Genomic DNA, 23,509 nt, shown 5'->3' with positions numbered 1-23,509 from the left:
CTGGAAGATGGTGCTGTAAGCTGGGTGGATGTGGGGGACCAGATTAAGACAGGCAGGAAAAGGCAAGGAATTTTAGCACTATTTGAGTTAGAGATCATTATTGAGATATTTGGGCAAGGAATATGGCTGTTTTTTTTTTTTTTTTTTTTTTTTTTTTGCCTTTATCCTCAGCATTTGCCTGAAGCTTAGTTGAAAACTAATGGCTAATTTCTTTGGCAGAGGATATTTTTAAAAAGCCTACTAGAAAAGTAACCTAGACAGGGAGGGAACACATGTGTCTTCTAAGCCCATGCTGTCCACTGGAAAGATCCTGGGAATCCAAAATTCCAAGTTCCCCCTTTTATTTCCTAGTTTGGTAAGTTCTGGTTTTACCAAAAGAAGGAGGAGGGGATGGGAGAGAGAAGAGAAAGAAGACTGACCGGGGTTGGAAAATGAACCGCGTGAATAAATAAATAAAGAAGCTGTTGCTGGTGAAGTCCTGCCATTCAGAGGATGCCCTGCAACTGGGAATGTCCCTTGCTCCTTTGTTCCATCGGAGAAAGAGATTACTGATAGCTGACCTCGTGAACATTACTTGGGAGAAACTACACAACACACTAACACGAAGCAGCCTGTGGGGTGCACCCCCATTACAAAGGAAGGAAGGTCGAGCCGCTTGTACTTGAGGTCAAATGAGCAAGTGAAGGCTCCCCCAAGAAGAAGGGTTCCAAGCCTTGCCATGCAGCCGCTTCCCACATCCACTTTGGAATCCTCCCTACCAAGATGATATCTGCCTTGTGAGCCTCATTCATTTTGTGGAAACCTTTTTTCCTGTTGGTGTCTTGCAGGGAGGGGAAGCCTGTCAATCTGTTATTTAGGGAAAAAAAAAAAAAACACAGAATAGAGGAAATTAGGAAAAGTTGACTCACTCAGCAATTCCTAATCACTGAATTAGCCCCGAAGGATAATGCGACACTAGAAAAATAAATCAGCTAAAACTTTTTTATTTATTTATTTATTTATTTATTTATTTATAATTCTCTGGAGCTTTCAACAAGAGACCATGTGACAGAGAGTTTCCTGTCTGAGTTGGCAGCCCTGTCCTGGGAGGTCTCCCTCCTTACTACCGATTCTGTTTGTACTCACCTCCAAGGCTTCTGATTTTGCAAACCCTGGAGAACATGTGTCTCAGGATCAAAATGTAGCAGGTGACAGACAAGGGGCAGAGAGACAGATAACCCAAATCAGGTCTGCAGTGATATGTAGCAAAATTAAACTTACTAATAGTTTTGCAGTGAAACATGGAAATATTTACTCTAAAGGCAGTCAACAAATGGCCTCATGCTGCCTCAAGTCTCACTGTGATGCCAAATAAGTAGGGAAAAACTTTCTGGCTTTCAGGGGGTTTGTTTGGTTTGGGCTGTGTGCCTGTGTTTCCAGAGCAAGCAAGCCACATACGACAGAGCAGTGTAAAACACATTTTGTTTTCTTTTAAACTTAGGGGAGAGTTGAGACAGTTTTAAAAACAGTTTGCTACACCGAAATGGTTTGTCCAGGTGCTGACCGCCTCATTGCACTCTGTCACTCTTCTGATAAACAGGACTGTAAGTCTGGGTCTGGGCTCTGACCCTTCAGTCACCTATGAAGAGAAGCACATCATTAGGGAGTGGGGACATTTAAACAAAGCCCCAGCTTCCTGGAACTTACGTTCATTGGCCTTAAGGAAGCATTTATTCCGGATGTTTGGGGGTAATGATTGATCTTGAAGGTAGGACTTCTTATTTAAAAGAATAGTAATAATAAGTGAATGTTTTAGGGAGTGGTGTGACCAGAGTCGACTCCAATTTGGGCAACTACCAAATGCTTTTCCCTCCACCCGAAAGCAAATTGATAACTGCCTTTGGGAAAGTCCTTGATTACTTTGCTCTCAGTCAATAAAGCCAACCTCATGAGTCACTGTTTTTACGTGTAAAGTACATGAACACAGCCAATAAAAATGGTATTAACTTAGGCAAACTTGGCAGTGTCTGCCTGACTCAGTAATTGTTTTAACTGTGTGGGCCTGTGATTTCACCTTCATTATTAGCACATGAAGCAGACCTTTTTATAAAAATGGTAGTGAAGTAACTATCCAAAGGAATGTAAGGAAATTTTGGGAAGTGGTGCTTCTATCTCATTTGTTCTCTCTCTCTCTCTCTCTCTCTCTCTCTCTCTCTCTCTCTCTCTCTCTCTCTCTCTCTCTGTGTGTGTGTGTGTGTGTGTGTGTGTGTGTGTGTGTGTGTGTGTGTAGACATACCGAGACATTAAAAGGCTCTTGCGAGCATTGAGACATTACTGAGGACAGACGTTACTATTAGGGAGCATTCCCTGTAATGATATTATGTCTCTTTTTGTACAATCAGAAACCATTAGTCAATTATAAGTTCTATTTTTGGCTTTCAGCATGCAAGGAAAGCATCAGCGCTCATTGCTGAGAGCAGAGAACCGGAAGGCAGGGTGGCGTAGGCAGCCAGCACCAGAGGACCTGACGGCAAGAGAAGCGCACTGCGCTCTCTCTAATCCCACAACTATTTTTTTTAACAAAGGCAAACATTTATAAGCAGGTTTGTAGAATTTCAAAGCTTCAGTTATTCATGATTGGTAGCATCATGGGGGGCGGGGCTGTTTAGGTTGTTTGGATTTCTTCTGAGCCATGTTTGAAGCTGATTCCAAAGTAAGGAAAGAACACCTCACAGGGGTGGAAGCCCAGCATGCCAGAGAGAGGAAGCCTTGGGAAGTTACAATTGTGACACAGGGCTGGGGGTGGGGGGTACGGTGAGGTGGGGTGGGGGGGTTATCTTCTCTATTAACAGTATGAAGAGAAGATAGATGATGCATTATGAGAGAGCTATCCTTTCCAAACACTATGTACTGACGAGGGCATGAAAAGCCCCAGTGTTTGACTTTCTGTAGTTTGCTCTTTTGAAGTCATTCTGCACATACCTACTCTTGTAAGCACCTGGGCAAAGTACCTTACGCCTAACGTGTGTTGCTTTTAATAAAATGTACAGAAAATTAGGGTCACTGATGTACAATGACCTACCTGCTCAGCTCTTGGCCATCCATAAGGACATCTTGAGTTTCCGCCTTAGAATACCTCTACCCATTGGTTTCTGTTATCCTGCGTTACAATACTTTGACTGAAAAGGAAAAAAAAAAAAAAAAAAGAAAGAAAGAAAAAGGAAAAAGAAAAAAAGAAAAAAGAAAACCCACCTGTTACATTGGACAAATGTTTGACTTTCCTTTAAGCAAAATTTTCTCTGGTACAAGAATTGGACCAAAGTGAGTCCATCCAGCGTGAAGTTGTCCACAGCTGCCTGGGTGTGGTCCTTACATCTGAACTGTCTGAACCTGTAGTGAGGTTCACAAACTGCCTGGGCTCTCCCCAAGCTTCTGCAGGTCTTCTCACCCTGCTTACCTCAGCAACACCCCCGCCCGAGGTAAACTCTTAGCCACTTTTGAAAAGGTATTGTTGCACTTGTGTTCTATTTTGGTGTGACTCCAAGCGCTGTCAGACCCAGCCACTACTCATGAGGTCTAGGGCATATTCACGGGGTTCCCATCCCTGCATCAGCGCCTCCACACAGTGCCTGGCTTCTCCGAGAAAGCAGTCAGCGAGATGAAAATCAAACGAACATCAGGCAATAAGCCAAGGAGAAATGAATGAATTTTGGCTCCTTTTCTGAAGGCAGAGTCATGTCGGGGAGAGTGCCATGTAGGAGCAGGGAGCCCTCAACTGCTGTTTGGCTTTGCCACTTGCCTTAAGATCCACATTTGGCAAGTGACCCCGTTTCTTGGGGTCTCGGTTTTCTTAACAGTGAGATGAAAGGAGCGTTTGTTGCTGCAGCTGGAGCCGATATTTCAGTTCAGCAATATTTTTTTTTTTTAAAGTTTAAAAGAGGTGGGGATGGCAAAAAGCTGGGTACGCAGGGTTGGGTCTTGCTGATTTCTGAGATCAAGATTGCTTGCCTCTGTTTTGAGGCCTGTGGAGATCATGACTACAGTGGTGGAGACCGAATGAGCCCTTAGAGTCTATCTTGAAGCATCTAAGTGAAGTCCACAGAAGGCGCTGGCTCAGAGGCACGTGTTCAGGAATGGTGGGGGTCGGGAGGTGAAGGTGCATTAGAAAGAAGAACCAAAAAATCATGCCGTGCCTTCTTCCATCTGAAAGTTCATAGACGTGCACCAGCCTTTATGGGGGGAAAAAAAATACAAATAAGATAAAAGTTCTACAAGTCCTGCCGAATTCACAACTGCCCTTGCGTGCCTCTGTGCCAGCGGTTTCAGGCCCGAAATGGACCATCTATTATACACAGTCGATATTTATTATAACCCTCCATTGAGCGCTATCATTGCTTTCCAAAATGTGTTGAAGTTAGGTCTGTGGCATTTCCCTTTCCTCTGAAACGGGCGCTTTTATGTCTCTGTTAATGGCTGAGAAGAAGAGAAATGAGGCTGTATTAAGAGGCTAGAGTGATTTCTCACATTTTCTTTGAACCTTAGCTCTTAATGCAAGCATCCCAAGACAGGTGGTTCTACCTTCTGGTCCACACCCCCCACCCCCCCTCGAAGCCTGCGCACTGACCATTTCCACCACAATCAATGGGCCCAAGCTGTTTCTAATTTCATTCGGGAAGTGTTCTCTCGCCCTCCTCCACATCCTGTGGACAGCAGCATCCTTCTCATGCTGGAGTCCTTGAAGCAGGCCTGTCCAGGTCAGTGAAGGACACCTACTATTTAAGTGCTCATTAATGCTTTACATTTTCCTCTAGTGAGAGAATAATCAGCAGTTTCTATCTCTGGCTGGTCTCCAGCATTCAGTGAGCTGGACTTTCTGCACAAGCACCCTGCTTTCAGACCTCCGCGTGGGTGAAGGTTCCTCGCTGGCTTGAGAGGTGTCTGATCTGTTTATCAGCCACAGGAGCAGGCAGCCTCGTTCTTAGCCTTAACAAATGACACTACTCCCTATGAGACATCTGACTCTAAAACATCTCCATCAAGGGAGGAAGGAAGGAGGCAAATGGTCCCGCTTAACACAGTGGTGCTCCGACATAATCATAATACCTCTTAAGTCTGTGGTTGAGACGTATTTGCATCTTTCCATCACCCTAGGACTGTGATCACAGGCCCATAAAATGGAACGAGCCTGAGAGCCTACATGTTTTGAAAGTTACTGCACACTCAGTTTATGGATTTTTATGACTGGAGCCATTAGGGACTTTCAGCCACTCTAGCCTCGTAAGCAAAGATGTATCAACCCATATTCGATTATTATCTTAAGTAAAGTTTCTACCTACACCCTCCCTTGCCCTTTTCTGTTCCCCTTCCTTGATGTCCTAGGAAGGACATAAACTTTGTAATCATACAGATCGGGGGTTGAGAGCTAGCTCTGCCCTTTGATGATCATTGCTGTTGCTGTTCCCTAATGCGCTGTAGATGTTTACTATGTGCTACCTGGAACTGTGGCTGAGCCGGCTGCCTGGGTCTCAATTTCCTTCTATGGGCATGATCAGGCCTGTCTGTCAGGATTGCCATAATTATCAGACATATGCTTGACCCCACTGACCTCGAGATGAGGTAGCATGGCATGCTAGTGTTCTTGGCACCAACAGATGAAATGTGCCCAGCCTTCTCTGCTGTGTCCGTTGGCGTCCACTAGGCTGATGTAAGAAAGTCCTTCTCCACATCTCCTGTTCATCATGCACAGTACCAATCACACATGCGCACACAGATTGTCCATACTTCTCCATCCACAGACGAATGAAGGGGGCCTGTTAGCGTGATTGACTTGAAAAGCGTGTTTCCCAGGGGCTCGGAACTTTGTCTGCCTGACTTGTCATAATCTCAGAACCTGACTTCTTTTTCCCACCTTAGCACCTCCCCTCAGTCTTGGCCCTAACCTGCTCCTCTGACTCTTCTTTCTGCTTCCTGATGGTTACCTCAGCCTAGAAAAGGCAGCAAGGTGGCTTGGCTCAGGGCCACTCCCTGTGCTGCACTACCTAGAATCCTTTCTCTCTTCTTCTCCCTTTTTTTTCTTCACCGGAACATATACAGTCTCAGCCTCGGGGCTTTTATGGATTCATCCCATTTCCTGTCCTTTCATTTTACAGGTGACAAAATGGAGAACCAGCCAGCCTGACTGAGCTGCCTAGAGTCACATTATTAGCGTGTCCTTCCTTCTAATAACGACCATGTGAATTATTGATTATCGTTAAAGCTTCCTATGATGTCAGTAGAAGACGTGTTTTTAAAGGGATTGCTGAAACTTCATAGCCCCCAGCACCACTATTTTCTCCCTCTATTCCGGGACATTGCTAGGGGTTTCAGGACATGTTTTCACATCACTACCACTCATGATTAAAACCTTCTTTGAGTGTGAACATTCTGGGAGATTTCCATTGTGTCTACCAAAACAATCAAAAGTTGTGTCTGTACAGTCAGGTCTACACGCTAATAGTATCCATAGCTGAACTTGCAGACAGGGAGTGGGGCAACCCCATGTGGTCTTTAAATCAGGCAGTGTCCTCATTTATGTGTATAGATACTGGTTCCACAAGATCAACTTGGCAAGGCCCGCTAAGTTTCACCACTTTCATCCATGTGATGAACTTGTTAATCGCCTTGATGATGGGAAGCTAGAGGAGCGGATGAAACTGTTCTCTCCTGGTAAAGAACACAACTGTAGATATAGCCCTGGAGATGCATCCGTGGCACGTCTGAATCGTGATGTTGACTCTATGATGCATTAAGAGAAGCTGTGGAACTGCATCATAGATTTCTCTACACTGTTCATCCTGCCAACTTCAAGGCTTGGGGATTTTGCCCCATGCCATCATAAGGTGGAAAGAGTTCAGATATAATTTTAAAAAGTGGGACTTTGTCTTGAGCTTACGGGACATTTGTGCAGAGGTGGATGCAGCTGTGGCAGGGTAGGGGCTCTTTAGTCATGTACAGAAAAATATCTTTAAAATACATATTCTATATTTCCCAACATTCTAGGGGAATGCTGCTCTGCTTCCTGCATCTCCTTTGCCGTGCGCCATGCTGTGAACTCATGCTGTAATTCTGCCCTGGGTAACGCCGCCGCTGCCGTTCCTTGCTGCATGTTTTCTCACCCAAAATGTGACCACTGATGTGAGCCGTGTTTGTGTTTCAGGCACTCTGATTACTGAGTGCCCCTCCCCCCTTGATGTCGTACTGAACAGGGCTCCAGAGAAGCAGTGGGGACCTCAGAGCTTCTTTCCTTTGTGTTCACATGCCCCAGATTAGGGAGTACAGGCGAAGAAGGGAATGAATGGACCTGTTGTTAACTGTCCTGTAAATATATGCTATGTCTCCTCGGAATGGACTGCCTTTGCAAACGAGTAATCACTCGAAGTTCAATTTTAATCTGCACATCAGAGATAGAGATATAGAATTGTTTAGGCTTTTCTCTCGACTTCTTTCCCCGCTTTGATTTTTCTTTGAGATAAAGCAAATTAATTAATGTGCACTTTTCGGTTGAAGAAATGATTAAGACCCAGCTGTGTCTGTGAAATTATAACCTACAATGCACTCGGGACTTGTTAATGCTTTTTTTGGCATGAAGAAAAGAGACATAGGTATCTAATATTAAATGATGTTCCAGAAAGTGTAAGTTAGTAGTTTGTTTGCCAAATTAACTTTCAAAGACATTTAGGTTACTAGGTTTGACATTTCTAAACACAAGTCTTAAATGATTGATGGACTACTGCAGAATAGCTTTCTTCAAAAAAAAAAAAAAAAAAAAGATAATCTTTGGCAGGCTGCTTCAAAGACTGCTTCTCTGGGAAGATGAAACGATAGCCCATTTTACGTTAATTTCCCTGATACATCAATGCTTATTTGAAATCCTCCTGAGAGTGATGTGGTATTTACTGTAGCATGGGACTGTGTTCACTGTATCCAGTAGTTCCCTGGGACTTTATTTATTTATTTATTTATTTATTTGAGCTGTAGAAGGATCCTGCTCCACATAAAAGCTGCCTTAACAGAATACAGCTGAGCAGAACAGTATTGTTGCAAAACCAATGCACAGAGATATGATTCTCTTTTTTTTTAAAAATCAGCAATGATGTTCCAAGAGGCCAGTTCAGACTCTCGTCACAGAGTTGGAAATGATGTTCTTTTAAAAAGTAGTCTATATACCCCCAGGTGAAGAACCACAGGTAACTAACAGTTGATGAGGAAGTGAGGGTTAGTCTTCTCCAGGACGAGCCTCCTAATATGGAGTGGTTGACCTTCAATTCATATAATACAAGTAATGCTAATCAGACTCAGCAGGTTGTGTGTGTGTATCTCAAGGAAGAGAGACTTTGATATAGAGTAACGGGCAAAGGAGGTGCTTGAAGGAGGAAAGGGGATGACAATATAATTATATTTTAATAAAAAATAGATTATATAATTTCCATTTAGGTCTGAAGTCACTGTGAAGTGACAAGCAAGGTCAACATCTCAACTCTACTAAATACGGGGTTCTATTGGAAATAAGAAAATGGAATCAGGGGGGTGTGTGTGTGTGTGTGTGTGTGTGTGTGTGTGTGTGTGTGTCGCATACTAAAGGCAGAGGTATGACACCATCATAGTGCCATTGGGTCATAGTATGGCATGTATTCTGACTTATAATGAAGCTGGGAGTCTAGATCATTATCAGCTCTCACATTCTTCACTACTGACCATGGCGTCACATTTCTGAGAGAGTCTTGACTGCCTCCCCCCGCCCCAAATACTCGTGGAAGATGGCAATTTTTGACCTTTGTAAACCTGTATAAAGGAAAAGAAAAAAAAAAATTTGCTTGCAGTTGTTCATACTTCTTGAAATCCAGAGTTTTATAATTGTGAGATTGCAGCCACCATGACCTGTAATGGCCTGGTCAAAGGAAGTGAGGCTTATTTGCAAGCATGTGTGGTGCTAGGGTGACATTGGGCCCAGTGGGTACTGGGCACTGTCTTTACGTAATACAGTATGACCAATGAATTCACTGTGGACCAGGCAGAAAATAGAAGCCTTTTGTCTTGAATTATCTTCAAGACCGTTGCATTTTATAGAACTGAATGAAGCTGACTTGCGCAAAAAAAGAGAGAAACTGAGAAGTAAGCAGGCTCTTCCTTTGTCTTTGGCAGGGTGAAGTAGAGAAGTAAACCTCCCCGCTGAACTACTATGCGGCCAGCAGCCTTACTGCTGTGTCTCACACTGCTACACTGCGCTGGGGCTGGTTTCCCAGAAGATTCTGAGCCAATCAGTATTTCGCATGGCAACTGTAAGTACCACACTCTTCATTCTCGCTTGGCTTTGGAGGGCATCTTAGCCTGCCTCCGCCCAGCCAAAAGTTAAAAGGGAACCCAAAGAGACCCAAGTCATTTTCAACTGCATGTGCAACAAGGATAGGTGATTCACATCAGGTTGTTCGGATGGAGCTGGATGGATAGGGAGACGGTTCATAGCTTCATCAAGGGTTGTAGCAACACCAGCAAGTCTTTGAAATGTCCCTCGAGCCTCCTGATGAAATTTTACTCTATACACAGAGGCATGCTCCTGCCTCCACACCAGCTACAGGAGAGAATATTGCTGACATTTGAGGACTGAGAGTGTTTTTATTTGTAACATTTATATACAAAATAGTGGGTGTGTTTTAAATAATTAAGAAGAAAAAACAACTTTTTAAAAAAGCCTTAGAAGCTTGCTACTCTCAGCAAGGGGCTGGCTTTGGATCTATAGAAGATTCATTCGATTTATAACTTTATTTTGATACCTGCTTTATGTCAGAGGCAGATGCTGGCATAAGTAGAACTTCTGGTGACTCCCCAAAAGAGGAAAGTCTTACCTCTGTTTTGGAAAGAACACCCAATTCCCTATTTTATTGTCTCTCTCCAAAAGGCAGTTGTGTCCCAGCAAAGGTCAAGCACCACTTTCTATGTAGTTATTCCCAAACAGTGAGTGAACCATACCAAAAGATGTCCAGGACATTACACAGAAAGTAGATACACCAGTGCCGAGCTTCCAGCTGGGATTTCTGGAGAAGGAGTTGATTTTATACAAAGATGAGGAGCCACGCCTGAATCATATAACAGTGGGTGGACAGAAGATCAAAGGTCAATGCTATCACTTCTGAAGTAGCCATGTTGCCCTCATGTACAATTAGGCATCAAATAGCCATGGATTTATCTCCATCTACATAATATTTATATCTTTGATGTTCCACTTCAAGAGGAAGCCTGGCCCAAATATGTTATCGACAATCGTTAATGGCCACACAATCCCATGATAAAGGAGATAGAGGAGTTGTTGCCAGAGAAAACCCCAGTGATGACCAGATACACAAAATTAAAGAATCGTGGAAGAAAAAGCTAAAGATGATTGTACGACAAGCTTATTTGGAAATAAAGTATATTGAAGCTCTCTAGTAACACACTGCTGTGAGAAAGCCCAGATACCATGGGGTTAAAGTACAGTCATAAGGCATGAATCTGTGAATGGTTCCCCACTCATAGTTATATCCTCAAAACTCCCCAGAAAACATAGCCTTTTGAATGTGACTCATCTTTCTTTCTGCTTTTTGGAGGGTTGCCAATGCTCTGGAGACTATAGGTTTAGAAACAAAGAGATGTTGAGATGCAGGTATTTCTAAAGGTCAGATATTATTACACATCACAGACTCAGCCAAAGAGCACCAGTGGAAAGAAATGTGCTCAAGGAGTCTGCCTGATCACCCGACTGGCTACACTCACTTTGACCCTGTCCTGTCAAAGCCCACTTCTCTGTGAGATTAGCCAATTGCTTAGCTCCAGTGTGCACTTCCCACAGTTCCTAGAATGCCAACCAACCTAGCAGGGCTGCCCTCAATGGTAGATTATTCCACCCGGACGCCTGTGGAGACTGTATTTTTCTTCTGGCTCCTGGATGAAGGCTCTCGCCTCCAGACCACATTGCCTTTGTGGTGATTGATGGGGAAGGCAGCTTTGAAATAGTTTTGTCCGGAGACAAGATCTTTGGCAGCCTGCCCCCCTCAGGCTTAGCACTCCACAGAAGATGAAAAGAAAACTGGAGAAGAAAAGAGCACCTTCGTGCAAAGGGTTGACCAGCAAGTTTAACCCTTAGAAACTGTGACGCTTAGAAATGCTAAGACTGGGCTTATTATCATCTGGAACTGAAGTGTAACTCGATCATCCTCAAGGAGTACTCTCAGAGTGTTTCCTGAAGTAACAGCTTTGCTGGAGATGGGAAATGGTGGCATGGTCTGAATTAAAACATGGTTTTATTCTGTGGCCCGCCTCCTCCACACACTGGCTCGTTGATTCTTGGCTTGATCTGCATTTCCCTCTCTTACCCCATCTCCGCTTTTCACAGATACAAAACAGTATCCGGTGTTTGTGGGCCACAAGCCAGGACGGAACACCACGCAGAGGCACAGGCTGGACATCCAGATGATCATGATCATGAACAGAACCCTCTACGTTGCTGCTCGGTAAGAGACATTCCTCACACGCACCATCAGAGGACCTGAGGGTTCCTGTCCCCTCCCACCTGCGGCACATCTTTCTAAGAACTTGAGGTCCCTTACTATGTTATTTAAGCTAAAAGCTACTTGTGTTTGTCAAGCAATCATTCTTTCAAGAATTTTTCCATGTCTGTTTAACCTTTTGGGGATTTTTCTATGTCTGTTTAACCTTATGTGGATTTACGGAGAAATAATTGCATATTTTGAGGCTGACAGCTCAACTAAGCCACTATGTTTCTTGAACATATATGCAAATATTTACCCAAGTACACAGTAGAGTACTCCCACCACTTGACAGTTGTTTGTTGAACCGACTTGAATGTCTCAACATGGACTATATAGTGTGCAGAGATGTGTGTCTGTTATAGCTATTTGCACATTTGCATTGCATATTTTCCAGTTCTTTGACCGAGTGATGGTAGCGAGCAGAGGAAGTGCAATAGTGTGCATGTTTCTGAAGTGTTCTGGATTGAGCAGTAACGATAAACTTCACTCATCCTTTGGGAAATGGCATCTGGACACACTGCTGTCCTAAAACAGAGTGCCATCCTATGAATGCCACCCAGGCTGGGATCACGTGGACTTGGGCTTTTGTTGTTGTTGTTGTTGTTGTTGTTACGCTGCTGTGTTCAGTTGCTCCATGGCTTCTTGGGCAGTATGTGGGTGGCCTCTGCCAGGTGAGAGGTTAGGCAGGTATCTTCATGAAGCCTGTGCTCATGTGTGGAACTGTAAAGGTGACAATTCACAGGAGGTGCCCAGATCAACCCGTTTCCCACAGTTCAAACCAGGTTTGGGTATGTCGCTCACTCAGGCAGGACCATCCTGAGTTGTTCCTCTGGAGACTTACCTGGCTCCAAATAGATGAGTCATTTCACATCAGGAAAAAGATGGGCGATGTTCATATGTGATTTCGAGCCAAGGACCAGAACAGCTAGAATAACAGCAGTACCAGCTTCCTTGGAAGCTTAGAGAGGGGTGAAGGTGTCTGTAGTAAGAAGTGGAAAGTCACAAGTGTCATGAGTGTCCCCAAGCCCAGCACACCCTTGGCTGCAAGAACCAACAATGAACACTTAAAAAAAAAACCAACCAACCAAAAAAAAAAAAAAAAAAAAAAAAAAAACTATACACACACACTTTATAAATGACCCTCATGGTGGTCATGTGGTCATAACTTCATAAGTGTCAATTTGCCTTCCCCACTTCCTGTAGAAGGATTTCAAGGGACAGAGATGAGAAGTCAGTGGGTCCAATAAAAGCTGTAGGATTTGAACGAGGGTAGACTGGCTGTGAGGACCACACAGCCACTCCCTGTCCTGTGCTGCCCACTGAGAAGTGAAACTCTTTGTCCCGTGTTAATGACCGTCTAATAGCTGTTGCCTGAGAGCAGCCTTTGCAGCTGTTCATTATGGAACATTCCAGTGAGCCTTCAGTACCCACCCCTTTGGAAGCATGGAAGCTCCTTCCTCGGTATCCTTGTTAATTTCCTACCATGTTGCAAAGCAAGATTATACTTATAATGTTTAAAAAAAAAAAAAAGGCTGAGCAAAACAAATGGTTAAACATGGAACCCGTGAAAAATAGGTTGACTCCAGTATTGCCCATGAGTTGTTCTCTTCACAGTCGAGGCACTGGGAACAAAACTGATGGAAACAGACAGCCCTTGTAGCCAGTGATTTTTAGCATAGGTGTGGGTTGCAGGCCCAGGGCAATAGGAACATTAGGAGCCAGGTGTTGTGTAGACTAAGAAGCATTCATTATTCCAGCTCATTAAAAGCAAGACAGTTTCATCTGAACTCTCCATCTCAAGGAAAGGGAAAAGGAAAGAGAAAAGGGGGGGGGGGGAGAAGTACCCTCCTTTCGCAAACAATGGAACAGACTGGCCATTCCCTGAAGGTCAAGTGTCTAACACCTTACATGTTGCATTCACACCATACCCAGCCACCTCCCTTCTCTATACACTCCAAAACAGTCTCAAAAGGAGCTTTATGCTTGCCACATGCAGAGCCTCTCCTTTTGATTTCACATTTCCCAACCCTGCCCTGAGACATCCAGGTTCCAAGTTTGGCAACACAACTCAGTATTGTAGTCAACAGATCAGAAAAGAGGAAGTCCTTGGATTAAGTTCCGTTTGCCTTCCAATGGCTACATTCAAGATGTCAGAGCATTGTATGCATCCTGGGATGCACGGAGGAAGCAAGGAATGATCCTTTGACTTGGATTATAGTTGACCATAAAGCACCGTTTCTATCCACTGGAGCCATGTGATCTTTGAGATGTTGAACAAGATTGCCACTGTCTAGAAGATTTCCCTCATGGAATTGTTTTCAAAAGGCTTCCCAGTTCTCCCAGACAATAGGAGTCAGCGATCGAAAGCCAAGTCCCATCCAGAACCCTGGGGACTGATGGGGTTTGGTGGCAAGAACGCCTTCCAATTCTTTCCTATTATTATCCACTTTGTAAATTCTTCTTTCTTTTTAATCTCTAAACTACTAATTAACATAAACAGACCATGCCAAAAGGGGGCAATCTGAGAGCTTTCTGAGGAGCTGCCAATGCATATTAATCAGTTGTTAATTTACAATTCATATATTCAGCTTCTACTTAAGTTTCGAAGGGAAGAAGGGCAAGGAAAAGCTTCCAGGCATTTCAAACCCAATTCCAATGTCATAGGCAACTCCAGTCTAATAATGTGCCTGACCACAGTGCCATCGTAAAGCCAAACAAGTAATAAGGGAATGCAATAAACGGCCTCAAAATTAAAGGGCAGAGTGATGCTGGTCCCTCACAGAAGCTGGGAGAAGCATCTTAGTTCTGCAGTTTGTAAAGCAGGCTCACTCAGTCCTACCCTGACACAAGTGTATACCTTTCACTGCCAAAATTACACACACACTCACACACACACACACACACACACACACACACACACACACACACACAGACAAGTGCACACACAGTTCAGGAGCAGGCAAGGAAATCTATAAGCCAACATCCCTACTTTCTCCTTTTATTTCCATGTGTAAAACCATTCATGAATTTTCTGTCATTTTTTTCCTCTGAAAGAGAAGCAAACAGACTTCTCAAGAATTGAATATACATGGGTGTATGTGTGTATGTGTATATCTGAATACACACTTACATATATCATATATACATCTTCAAAATAATTGCTTTCTCCTCTCCCCCAGCCCCTGTGTCTTTCTAACTAACAAGGAGGTTTGAAAGTCTACACAGGAGTCCTGAGGTCCTGGTTTAAAACCGCGGATAATTTTCCAGCCCCAGGACTTCCTGCATTTTAGAAAAATGTCAATGTTATTTCAAGGGAAAATGAGCTGTTTGAATTTACCCCTGTTAGCCCTCCCCCCTCCACTGAGTGAGCCTCTTTTCTTCCCTTTCTTCTCAGTTCCAGACAAAAAGACCCCTTGTGCTCTGCTCACGCAGAAGGGAGGTTTAAATATAGCCCCACACCTGAGCTGCCGATTCTGCCTCTCTCCTTCCAAGGGGAGATTGGCAGCAAACTGTAAAGACAGCCAAACTCAGGACAGAACCACAGAGGAAGGAGAAACACAAAGTCTCAGCCTCAGCTCAAGTTCATTTATACTTTAATTCAAAGTGGTCTTGTGGAGGGAAGGGTTGCTTCTGGAAACAATTTTACCTTTCTATCCTCTTGTCCATCAAATTACCAAATGTAACACATTGAATACTAAGCAGCTTGTGCCTGGGTTTAAAGATACCAAGAGCAGTGTGACTCTGTATCCCAGCTTCTAAACTAGGCTAGCCTTCAGAGTCTTCCAGGCTGAGTTCTCTATGAACGGCTCAGTAGTTCTGAGATTAGGAGAATGGTTACCAAAAGTTTTCATATATCAACTGGACACCTAGATAAATAATAAGTGCTAAGTATGGTTCAAGATAATCTCTTACACTGAGTTCTTTCCTTTTTCTAGCATGTGGGCATCCTGTGTTTTTAACAAGTATCGTCAAGGATTTATCTGGCCTGAACATGATAAACTTACTCTGTAGAAAATGAGCTGTCTTAACTCTTGTGTCTGACTTTCTTTTATAGAGACCATATTTATACTGTTGATATAGACACATCCCACACAGAAGAAATTTACTGTAGCAAAGTAAGTTGTTTTTAAAATCATCTTTCTAAAACGGGATGCTTAGGGAATCCGTATTTAAAAGCAATGATTGAAATGGGGTGGGTAATGCTAGCATACCTTTTATGATGTCTGATTTAGGGTGAGTGAGGGTTTATTACACTTTCCAAAAGACATATTTCATCAGTGTGTGCATATACATTTCAGGGTGTTATGTAATTTGTAAAATAAAAAAATCTTTTAATAAAATATTGCCATGTCTATCAAAGAAAATATCACTTTTCAAAAATAAGATTCTATCCCAAAAACATATTAAAAACTGTCCCAGTGTTGGCTTCAACATCATGTAGCCTGAATGTTACTTTACGGATGAGGGGCTGGAATGTAATTATTACCCAGACATACATAAGGCCTAACGTGTGCTTTCCTCATGACTCCACACAGGGATAATTTAGTTAATGAAACTTTTGCAGTACAAGAGGGAACTTTGACCCACGAATTGACACGAAGGAACACAACCTAAGTTAAACCCCTCTCGGCCTGGAGCGAGTGTCTACTTTATGTTTAAGAAAATGACTTCCATATTTTAAGAGAAAGGCCTTCTCTACAAACACTGATTGATTAACTGAACAAAAAGGGCAGCCACACGCATTTTATTAAAATTTGCAAGTTGCTTTAGATATGATTATATGAAATTCCCATGCTTCTCCTTTATTGTCATCTCATAAGGGAGAACATCCTGTAGTTTAATGAACAGATAAGAATCATAAAATTAAGCAAAAAAGTTTCTTTCTCTAATATTTTTGTTGTCGCGGGGAGTTGCTCATGGGGAAGGTGTGTAGAAAGCTTTCAATAAATATATGTTCAGCCTCTACTTGCCCCAAGGGGACCCTTACTTCTAAAATCAAATGCAACAACCTCTGGGCTCTAATTGATTTCTTTCTTGATCCCTGCAGAAACTGACATGGAAATCTAGACAGGCTGACGTAGACACATGCAGGATGAAGGGGAAACATAAGGTAGGCAATTTTCATTTCTCCTGCGGCTGCCACTCCGGGTTACGTTTTTGACGGTTATCTCCTGCCGTAGACGATGATTTGAATGCATCTTGCTATTCCCTTTTCACCCAGTAATTGCTTTTTCCATCAACTTATTGAAGGCTTTAATTTGCAAAAATAGCCTGCTCTTAATGTGATGAAACATTACAACATCTGCTAGGTCTACATCAAGAACTCCTAGGGCACAGTAGGGATTATGGACTTAGATCGGGTCTCCTGAGTACCCTAACCCAGTAATCCACCTCCTAGGCCAGGACACACCTCCAGTCTGTGTAAGCACTCATGAATAGCACAGCAAACTCAGGCTTTTGTGCCTTTGGTCAACTAACAACATAAAGGTAGTCTTCAATCAGAAGCCTTGCACATCAAGGAACTCTGGAACATATGGCATTAAAATTAATATGATCGGAGGTTGCTGTAGTCAGCTCTCTGTTCTTCTGTGACATAAAAGACACACACGTTAGCCTTGTCTTCCATGTTTGTATTTACTGTTGGACTAATCATGGACATCCTTTCTTGTTCACATTAGCCTTATCTGCTGTACTCTCTCCACACTGTAACCCTGCTGTTGGAGGACCATCGTTGATGGTGATGAATGGGCTTTTGTTCTGTGTGGACTCCATTCAAAAACAGTTTGCACTCTGTTTCAGGATGAATGTCACAACTTCATTAAAGTTCTTCTCAAGAAGGATGATGATACGCTGTTTGTCTGTGGAACCAATGCCTTCAACCCTTCCTGCAGAAACTACAGGGTAACTGTCACTTGTCTGTTGCCACCACACTGCTTGGAGGTATCCCAAAATGTACTGGCATCGTACGTGCAGCAACTGAAGAGGGGTAACACTACACCACTTGGGTTCCCCTCTCTTACCCAGCTTTGTGTATTGCTCCAGGAGAGTGATCCTGAGCAGGCGTCTAAGCTTCCTGTTTGTTCAGAATTGACTGACATCTTTAAAGAGCATTTCTTGTGATGGTTATTTCTAGAAGCCTCTATTCTTTATTGTTCCAAAGACTGTATACTTACCACATATAGTGGCATGTGGATTTCCTCTCTCCATCTCTTTGTCCCTTCCACTCCTGTAGTCCCTCTCTTAGGACAAAAACTCACTTATTTGGTAAGGAATTTTCTATTGTAAAAGATGTGGGCAAAGCATGCTGTTTGAAACTGTAGACTCTCCTTGTAAGATTTGCAAGAGAGGAATTTAATTCCATTTTGTACCAACTTGCTTGACCATGGCATTACTTGCTCTGACTTTTATACATGAAAAAAAAAAATAGTGGAGGAGGAGGAGGAGGAGAAGGAGAAGGAGAAGAAGAAGAAGAAGAAGAAGAAGAAGAAGAAGAAGAAGAAGAAGAAGAAGAAGAAGAACAAGAACAAGAACAAGAACAAGAAGAACAACAAGAAGAACAAGAACAAGAAGAACAAGAACAAGAACAAGAACAAGAAGAACAACAAGAAGAACAAGAACAAGAAGAACAAGAAGAACAACAAGAAGAAAATTGGCCACAAATGTCCAAGAAATCCAATATGAGGGGTGAAGGGGGACTTAGAGCTGAGGATCCAAGAGCTCTTGAGCTGCTGGACCAGGGTGCCAATGCTTTAACATCTTGGCTTCACCTCTGTTAGCTTTTCTTTGGACCACAGGTTGTCCTTAGAAAACTCATGTTGATTTTCTCCTGTGGCCAAGCACTGAGGCTATCAAGGCAGAGAAGTGTTGGCCATTAGGGGAGGCCAAGCCCCAAGAGAAATGCTACACCTCTATGGAGTTGCTATGATGTGATGAGTTAAGGAAGCATAGCACAAATGCTTTTACCCTCACCAGAGATAAAGTCAGTAGAAGCTGCAGCGAGGTGGATGAGAGCCCTCCAAAAGTTCCCACCTGCCGGTCGCATAGCTGGGATGTTAACGCCACCCAGAGACCTTCCAGGGCAAGGAACACACTCATGATTGCTCAAAATCTGAAATGGTACATCCCAAGCCAGTGCTTGGTGGGAAGAATCATGAATGAGCCAGTCTATACCTTTTGTCACAAAGGATGGTAGGACGTCAGACAAATGAAGGTTGAGGCCACTCCGGATAGAGAAAGTAGCCCAAGCAAAAAGAAGAAATTATCTACTGAGCACCAGACATTTTATCTAGGACTGAAATTTTGGACCCTGAAATGACAAGGGACAAGTCAAGTGCCTGGAGACATGTGTTGCCCCAGGATTGAAGGAAAGAGAAAAGATTCTTTTCAGAAAACTTAGGTCAATTTTCTCTTGTGGCCAAGCACTGAGAAATGCATAGGTTAAAAAACAAAAACACAAACACAAAAACAAAACAAAAAAGCCACAAACAAACGAAACAAAAAACCCAGGCAGATTTTGTGATTGACAGCCAAAGACGGGTGACAATAAGGCCTCCTAGACTGTCTCTTAAGCCTAGGTGATGGGGCTGCCTCCAGTCTGGATGGACAAGGGGATTCACAGGGCACTGAGAAATGGGAGTTCTGCAGTGCAGGTTATGGGTTGTGTTGTACAGGCATGTTAGCGTTTTCATTGCTCTGATAGAACACCAAAAGCAATCTGGGGAGGAAAGAGTTTATTTCGGCTTACAGCTTCAGGTAATGCTGTAGCACTGAAGGAAGTCAAACAGTAACTTAAGACAGGAACTTGGTGGTGCCGCCTGAAGCAGAAGCCACAGAGGAAAGCTGCTTACTGGCTTGTTCCCCATGGCTTGCTCAGCCTGCTTTCATTTTTAGTCCACAACTTCCTATCCAGACTTGGCATCACACCACCTACAGTGAGCCCTCTCCCATCGCACATTAATTATTAATATAGAAAATACCTCCGTAGACCTTCTTATACTCCATTTCCCACAGTCCCTCACCTGTAGTAACACTGGCCCCACAGTAATGGTTTTTTGCTTGTTTTGTTTTTTAAATTTGTTTAGTCTCCAGACCATTCCAAAGACACAAACCAGTCTATCTTTTTTTTTTTTTTTCACTGCTTCCTGCTTTGACTCAGCTGTAGCAATAGCCGCTTTAGAAGGTCTCATATTCCTCTTGAGTTTGGATTTGAGCAGACACCACTTTGGGTAGGTTGTCCCCATAGCATGGTGTGTGCAGAGATTCATTGCCGAATATCTGCCGGAACCACAGACCACAAAGTCTGTGAAGTTCAACAGAAAGCTCTTTTTGGGATGATGTATCTGGAAAAGGCCCCTGTAAAGAATGCTCTCGTGAGGGAGACTACATTAAAGGATGTCTCTGACTTGATTTTCTTTCCCCCCCAAAACACAGTTGCATTTTAAAACACTTCTGTTTTCTGGGATTTGGAAATGCAGTTTACAAACACAGGATAATTTAAAATAGAGGCTACCTCAAAGTGGTTACCAACAGGAAAGGCCTGTCCCATCCTTGCATTGGAGACATTAGTGCAGAAGGTACAGGTACTTCAAGTGTCTTGATTTGGGGCAGCTTGGTTCACTGCAGGTGACTTTTTTTTTTTAGGCTTATCTTCTCTCAGTCTCCAGATCAGTGGTCAAGCTGTGCAGCTCCAGTATGAGAGCATACCCTTAAGCTAAGAGCAGGAGTAGGATAGACGTGGGTATGAAAACAGAAATGTTAGAGAGATTATTTTGGGATTTGGTACTGAGCTCTTACCTACTAGCAAGTTGCTAAGAAATGAGGACAAAGACAGGAGCCAGGGCATCACTGGTGAACCTCTGACTCAGGTGAAGGGTTAACTCCATGTGCTCATCACAGTCATGTGACATGTGGTCAGGGAGATGAAGGTATCAGGAGACCAGGCTCTTTCCCAAGAATACCTTTGCCATCCCCAAGGGCCCTGCCCTCCTCTATAGTATGCTGAAACAGAAAGGACCATGGCTGAGCGGTAGCATATACTCACTGGCCACTGGCCAGAGCATGAACACATGGCTGCACTGGAGTTCAAGGGACATGGGAGGAATGTGCTCTGGAGGAATGAGCAGTGGCATTTAGTGAACAACTGGGGAGATGTCCCCACATCCACAAATGCCTATGGGCCTGGCATGTGTGTGTTACCTGTAGGGTGAGTAATAGCCACAAGTAAGAAAGACGTACATTGACTTTCCTCCTATCCAAAAGAAGGACAAAATCCAGGGTTTTGTATGGAAGTTTAAAATAGGTATTAGGCTTCTTCTCTTTCTCCTCTCTTTTTTCTTTGCCTCTATAACTCCATGCTGATAAAGCCAAATATAACTCACAGGCACATCAGTTCTAACCTCTTATTCTTTAGTGTAAAGGAACCAGGTCCAGGGTGGGCTCTGGGATCAGCCCCTCCCCTCCCCTTTGGGGCCTCCACGTTCTGCAGTTCGTTCTGAGGCTGGCCTGGTAGGTGTGGAGGCCATCTGAGTTTTGCTGGCAAGAGTGTTTTTCATCTTGGCTGATGCCACACTGCTCTGCCAATGAACTGGAGGAAAAATTCCAGTGTCTCCTACTGGGACTTAATCCACAAAGGAAAGGCTCATCAGGCAAAACAAATCCAGAGAAGAAGCTCATTCTCTGTAGAGTTCATGACTCAGGAGATAATTGGGGCAGGTAGAGTTTCCCGGTAATTACCTCAGAAATGCCTTAGTTTAAAATGCTTATTTATTGACCATTCCGCTAGGATATGGAAATCTGTCGGTTGTAATAAGTTAAGAGCCAATCAGACATACTCAAATTCCACACTTGGCTAATTACAGAGTCTTGATCAAGTAACTTATCTTTGGAAGCCTCCAATTCTTTATCTGAAACCAGTAGATGTTCCTCAGAGGGTGTTTGCAAGAACGCATTTGCAAGGTGCCTATGAATTACTTTGCATGCTAATCACTTGTAAAATATCAGTTTCTGTTAACTATTGTCGGGGGCCGGCGGTAATTCAGACCTGCTACTTCATTTAGGTCGATACTTTGGAAACTTTTGGGGATGAATTTAGCGGAATGGCCAGATGCCCTTATGATGCCAAACACGCCAACATCGCTCTGTTTGCAGGTAAATGACCTGATTTCTTCTCATTAAGTTTGTTTTTGCATCTTACAGCCTATGGCTGAGAATTCGCTTGGAAGGATTGGTAGAGTCACAGTTGTACTGACTCTCTGGTGAACACTGTAATTAAGAACGCCTCTTCCATTTGAAATTAGGAGGAGGGGGTACTAGTTTTTAAAGAGTCTCTGCCCCACCCCCACAGGCTTTTGAGCTTTCGGAAAGTTTGATAGCGCAGCACTGCGTAAGTGAAGACAACTTTGGACTCAGATACTGGAAAACCTTTTGTAGAATCACCAATGCGGATATAACGCTGGCGGTCGGGTTGACATTAGTTGGACTCTACAAGAGTAGTCTGCAGTGTGTCTCTCCTAGCCATTTCCCTATTCTCCCTTACCTTCTTCATGAGACAGCTGCTCTCAGCACCTCAGAGGCTTCTCATGGAGCAAAAGGGAGAGAAGTAAAAGGACGCTTCTGGAAGCTTTTCCCACAGCAGCACTTCTCAAATGCCATTGATTTGATTGGGCTGCAAGCCTATCTCTGACCAAATGGCCACAATGTCTGAAAAGATGGTGCTGATTGCCTAGGTGGGCCCAGGTGCCTGCTGAACAGGGTGTGAAGAGGTAGCTACTTGGCCATCGTTTTCGAATTTAATGGGGTTTTTGTACATGAGTAGGCTTTAATTGTGAAGTGTATTTAGGAAATCATTGCCAGCTGTGCGTGTGGCAGCGGATACAGAGAGAAGTATTGGTGTGAAGGGACTGATTGTTCCAGCATGCAGGCACACCATTGGCTGCCATTCCCATCACGACAGTAAACACCTGGCCTAGCTTAACTGGGAAGGAAACTTGTCGACAGGTGTTTTTCTCTACCTGAATATTTGTGCAGCACATGCGTGCCTGGTGCCTTCGGAGGCCTGAAGAGGAGGACATCAGACTCCTTGGGACTAGTGTTGCAGATGGTTGTGAGCTACAGTGTGGGTGCTGGGAATCAAAGTTGGGTCCTCTGGAAGGACAGCCTATGTTTTTCACCACTGAGAGATCTCACTATCCCCACCTCAGATAAACTGTCTAAAGTCCGAGCACACTCCATTTCTATTCAATTGACACAGATCTTCCTTTTCTTAACTTATCTCATTTGGTTTTTGGTTGCAGAATATTTGCTAGTCTAGAAAAGAGCCAGAAGTTCAGTGACTCATTTTCAGTTTTCTTTGCTGTCTTTGCTTTTGGACATGCCCTCAAACCTGTCTCCTCAAACGAAGAATTTCTAAAGACAGGACAATTTGTACCCGGCTCTCTCCACACCTTGATTTTTTTTTTTGTTTTGGCCACTTGCATAGCACAGGGCTTCCATTTTGGGACTTTGGAAATCCAGAAGCAAAGATCTGTTATTTAAGCTAGATTGGCAGGGTTTCATGAGTGACATGGCTAAGGAAGAGCGAGACTGTGGCTCTCAGGACTATAGAAGTCATCTGGCCAACCATTCCCCCTTCTGTTCATCTCACACCAAATCAGTCTCAGCTCAAGCTCGGGTCATCCATATTTCTGAGTGAGATTAAAACCTGTGTTGATAAAAATCCGCTTTCTTATTGCCCAGGGCTCCCTTCTAAGCCAGTTGACTTGGGGGCAGTAGCAGTGTGCCAGTGTCCTTGGCCTTGAGCTTGCAGTCAAGGTCCATCTAATCAAGTGAAGCAAATAGCATATTTCATTTGCCCTGTTCCCTGAGCTGCTGCAGCTGCCCCCGCTGCTCAGAAAAATTGCCCTGCAATTTAAAAAAACGAAAAATGTTTCAATTCTCATGATCCTAATTCAAAATGGTGAGGAATGGGGGCC

The 23,509-nt window shown here is 43.6% G+C and overlaps 1 protein-coding gene across 5 annotated transcripts in view; it reads left to right on the top strand.

The window, feature by feature from the left end:
- Positions 1-23,509, top strand: part of Sema6a (semaphorin 6A) — a 119,197-nt gene that overhangs the window by 52,804 nt on the left and 42,884 nt on the right. For 4 of the 5 annotated variants that reach the window (XM_021214193.2, XM_029546827.1, XM_021214194.2 and 1 more), the window contains exons 2-7: positions 9,160-9,296; positions 11,384-11,501; positions 15,595-15,655; positions 16,588-16,650; positions 17,340-17,441; positions 21,596-21,686. In XM_021214193.2, the coding sequence (XP_021069852.1) occupies positions 9,197-9,296; positions 11,384-11,501; positions 15,595-15,655; positions 16,588-16,650; positions 17,340-17,441; positions 21,596-21,686 (535 nt within the window). In that variant the 5' untranslated portion in view covers positions 9,160-9,196. Of the gene's footprint in view, positions 1-7,075; positions 7,093-9,159; positions 9,297-11,383; positions 11,502-15,594; positions 15,656-16,587; positions 16,651-17,339; positions 17,442-21,595; positions 21,687-23,509 lie in introns of those variants that run through there. The other variant, XM_029546826.1, reaches the window with a different exon arrangement.

Source organism: Mus pahari, chromosome 15, assembly GCF_900095145.1.
Source record: "Mus pahari chromosome 15, PAHARI_EIJ_v1.1, whole genome shotgun sequence".
Classification (NCBI taxonomy): Eukaryota; Metazoa; Chordata; class Mammalia; order Rodentia; family Muridae; genus Mus; species Mus pahari.
This window is presented reverse-complemented; position numbering and strand designations above follow the sequence as displayed.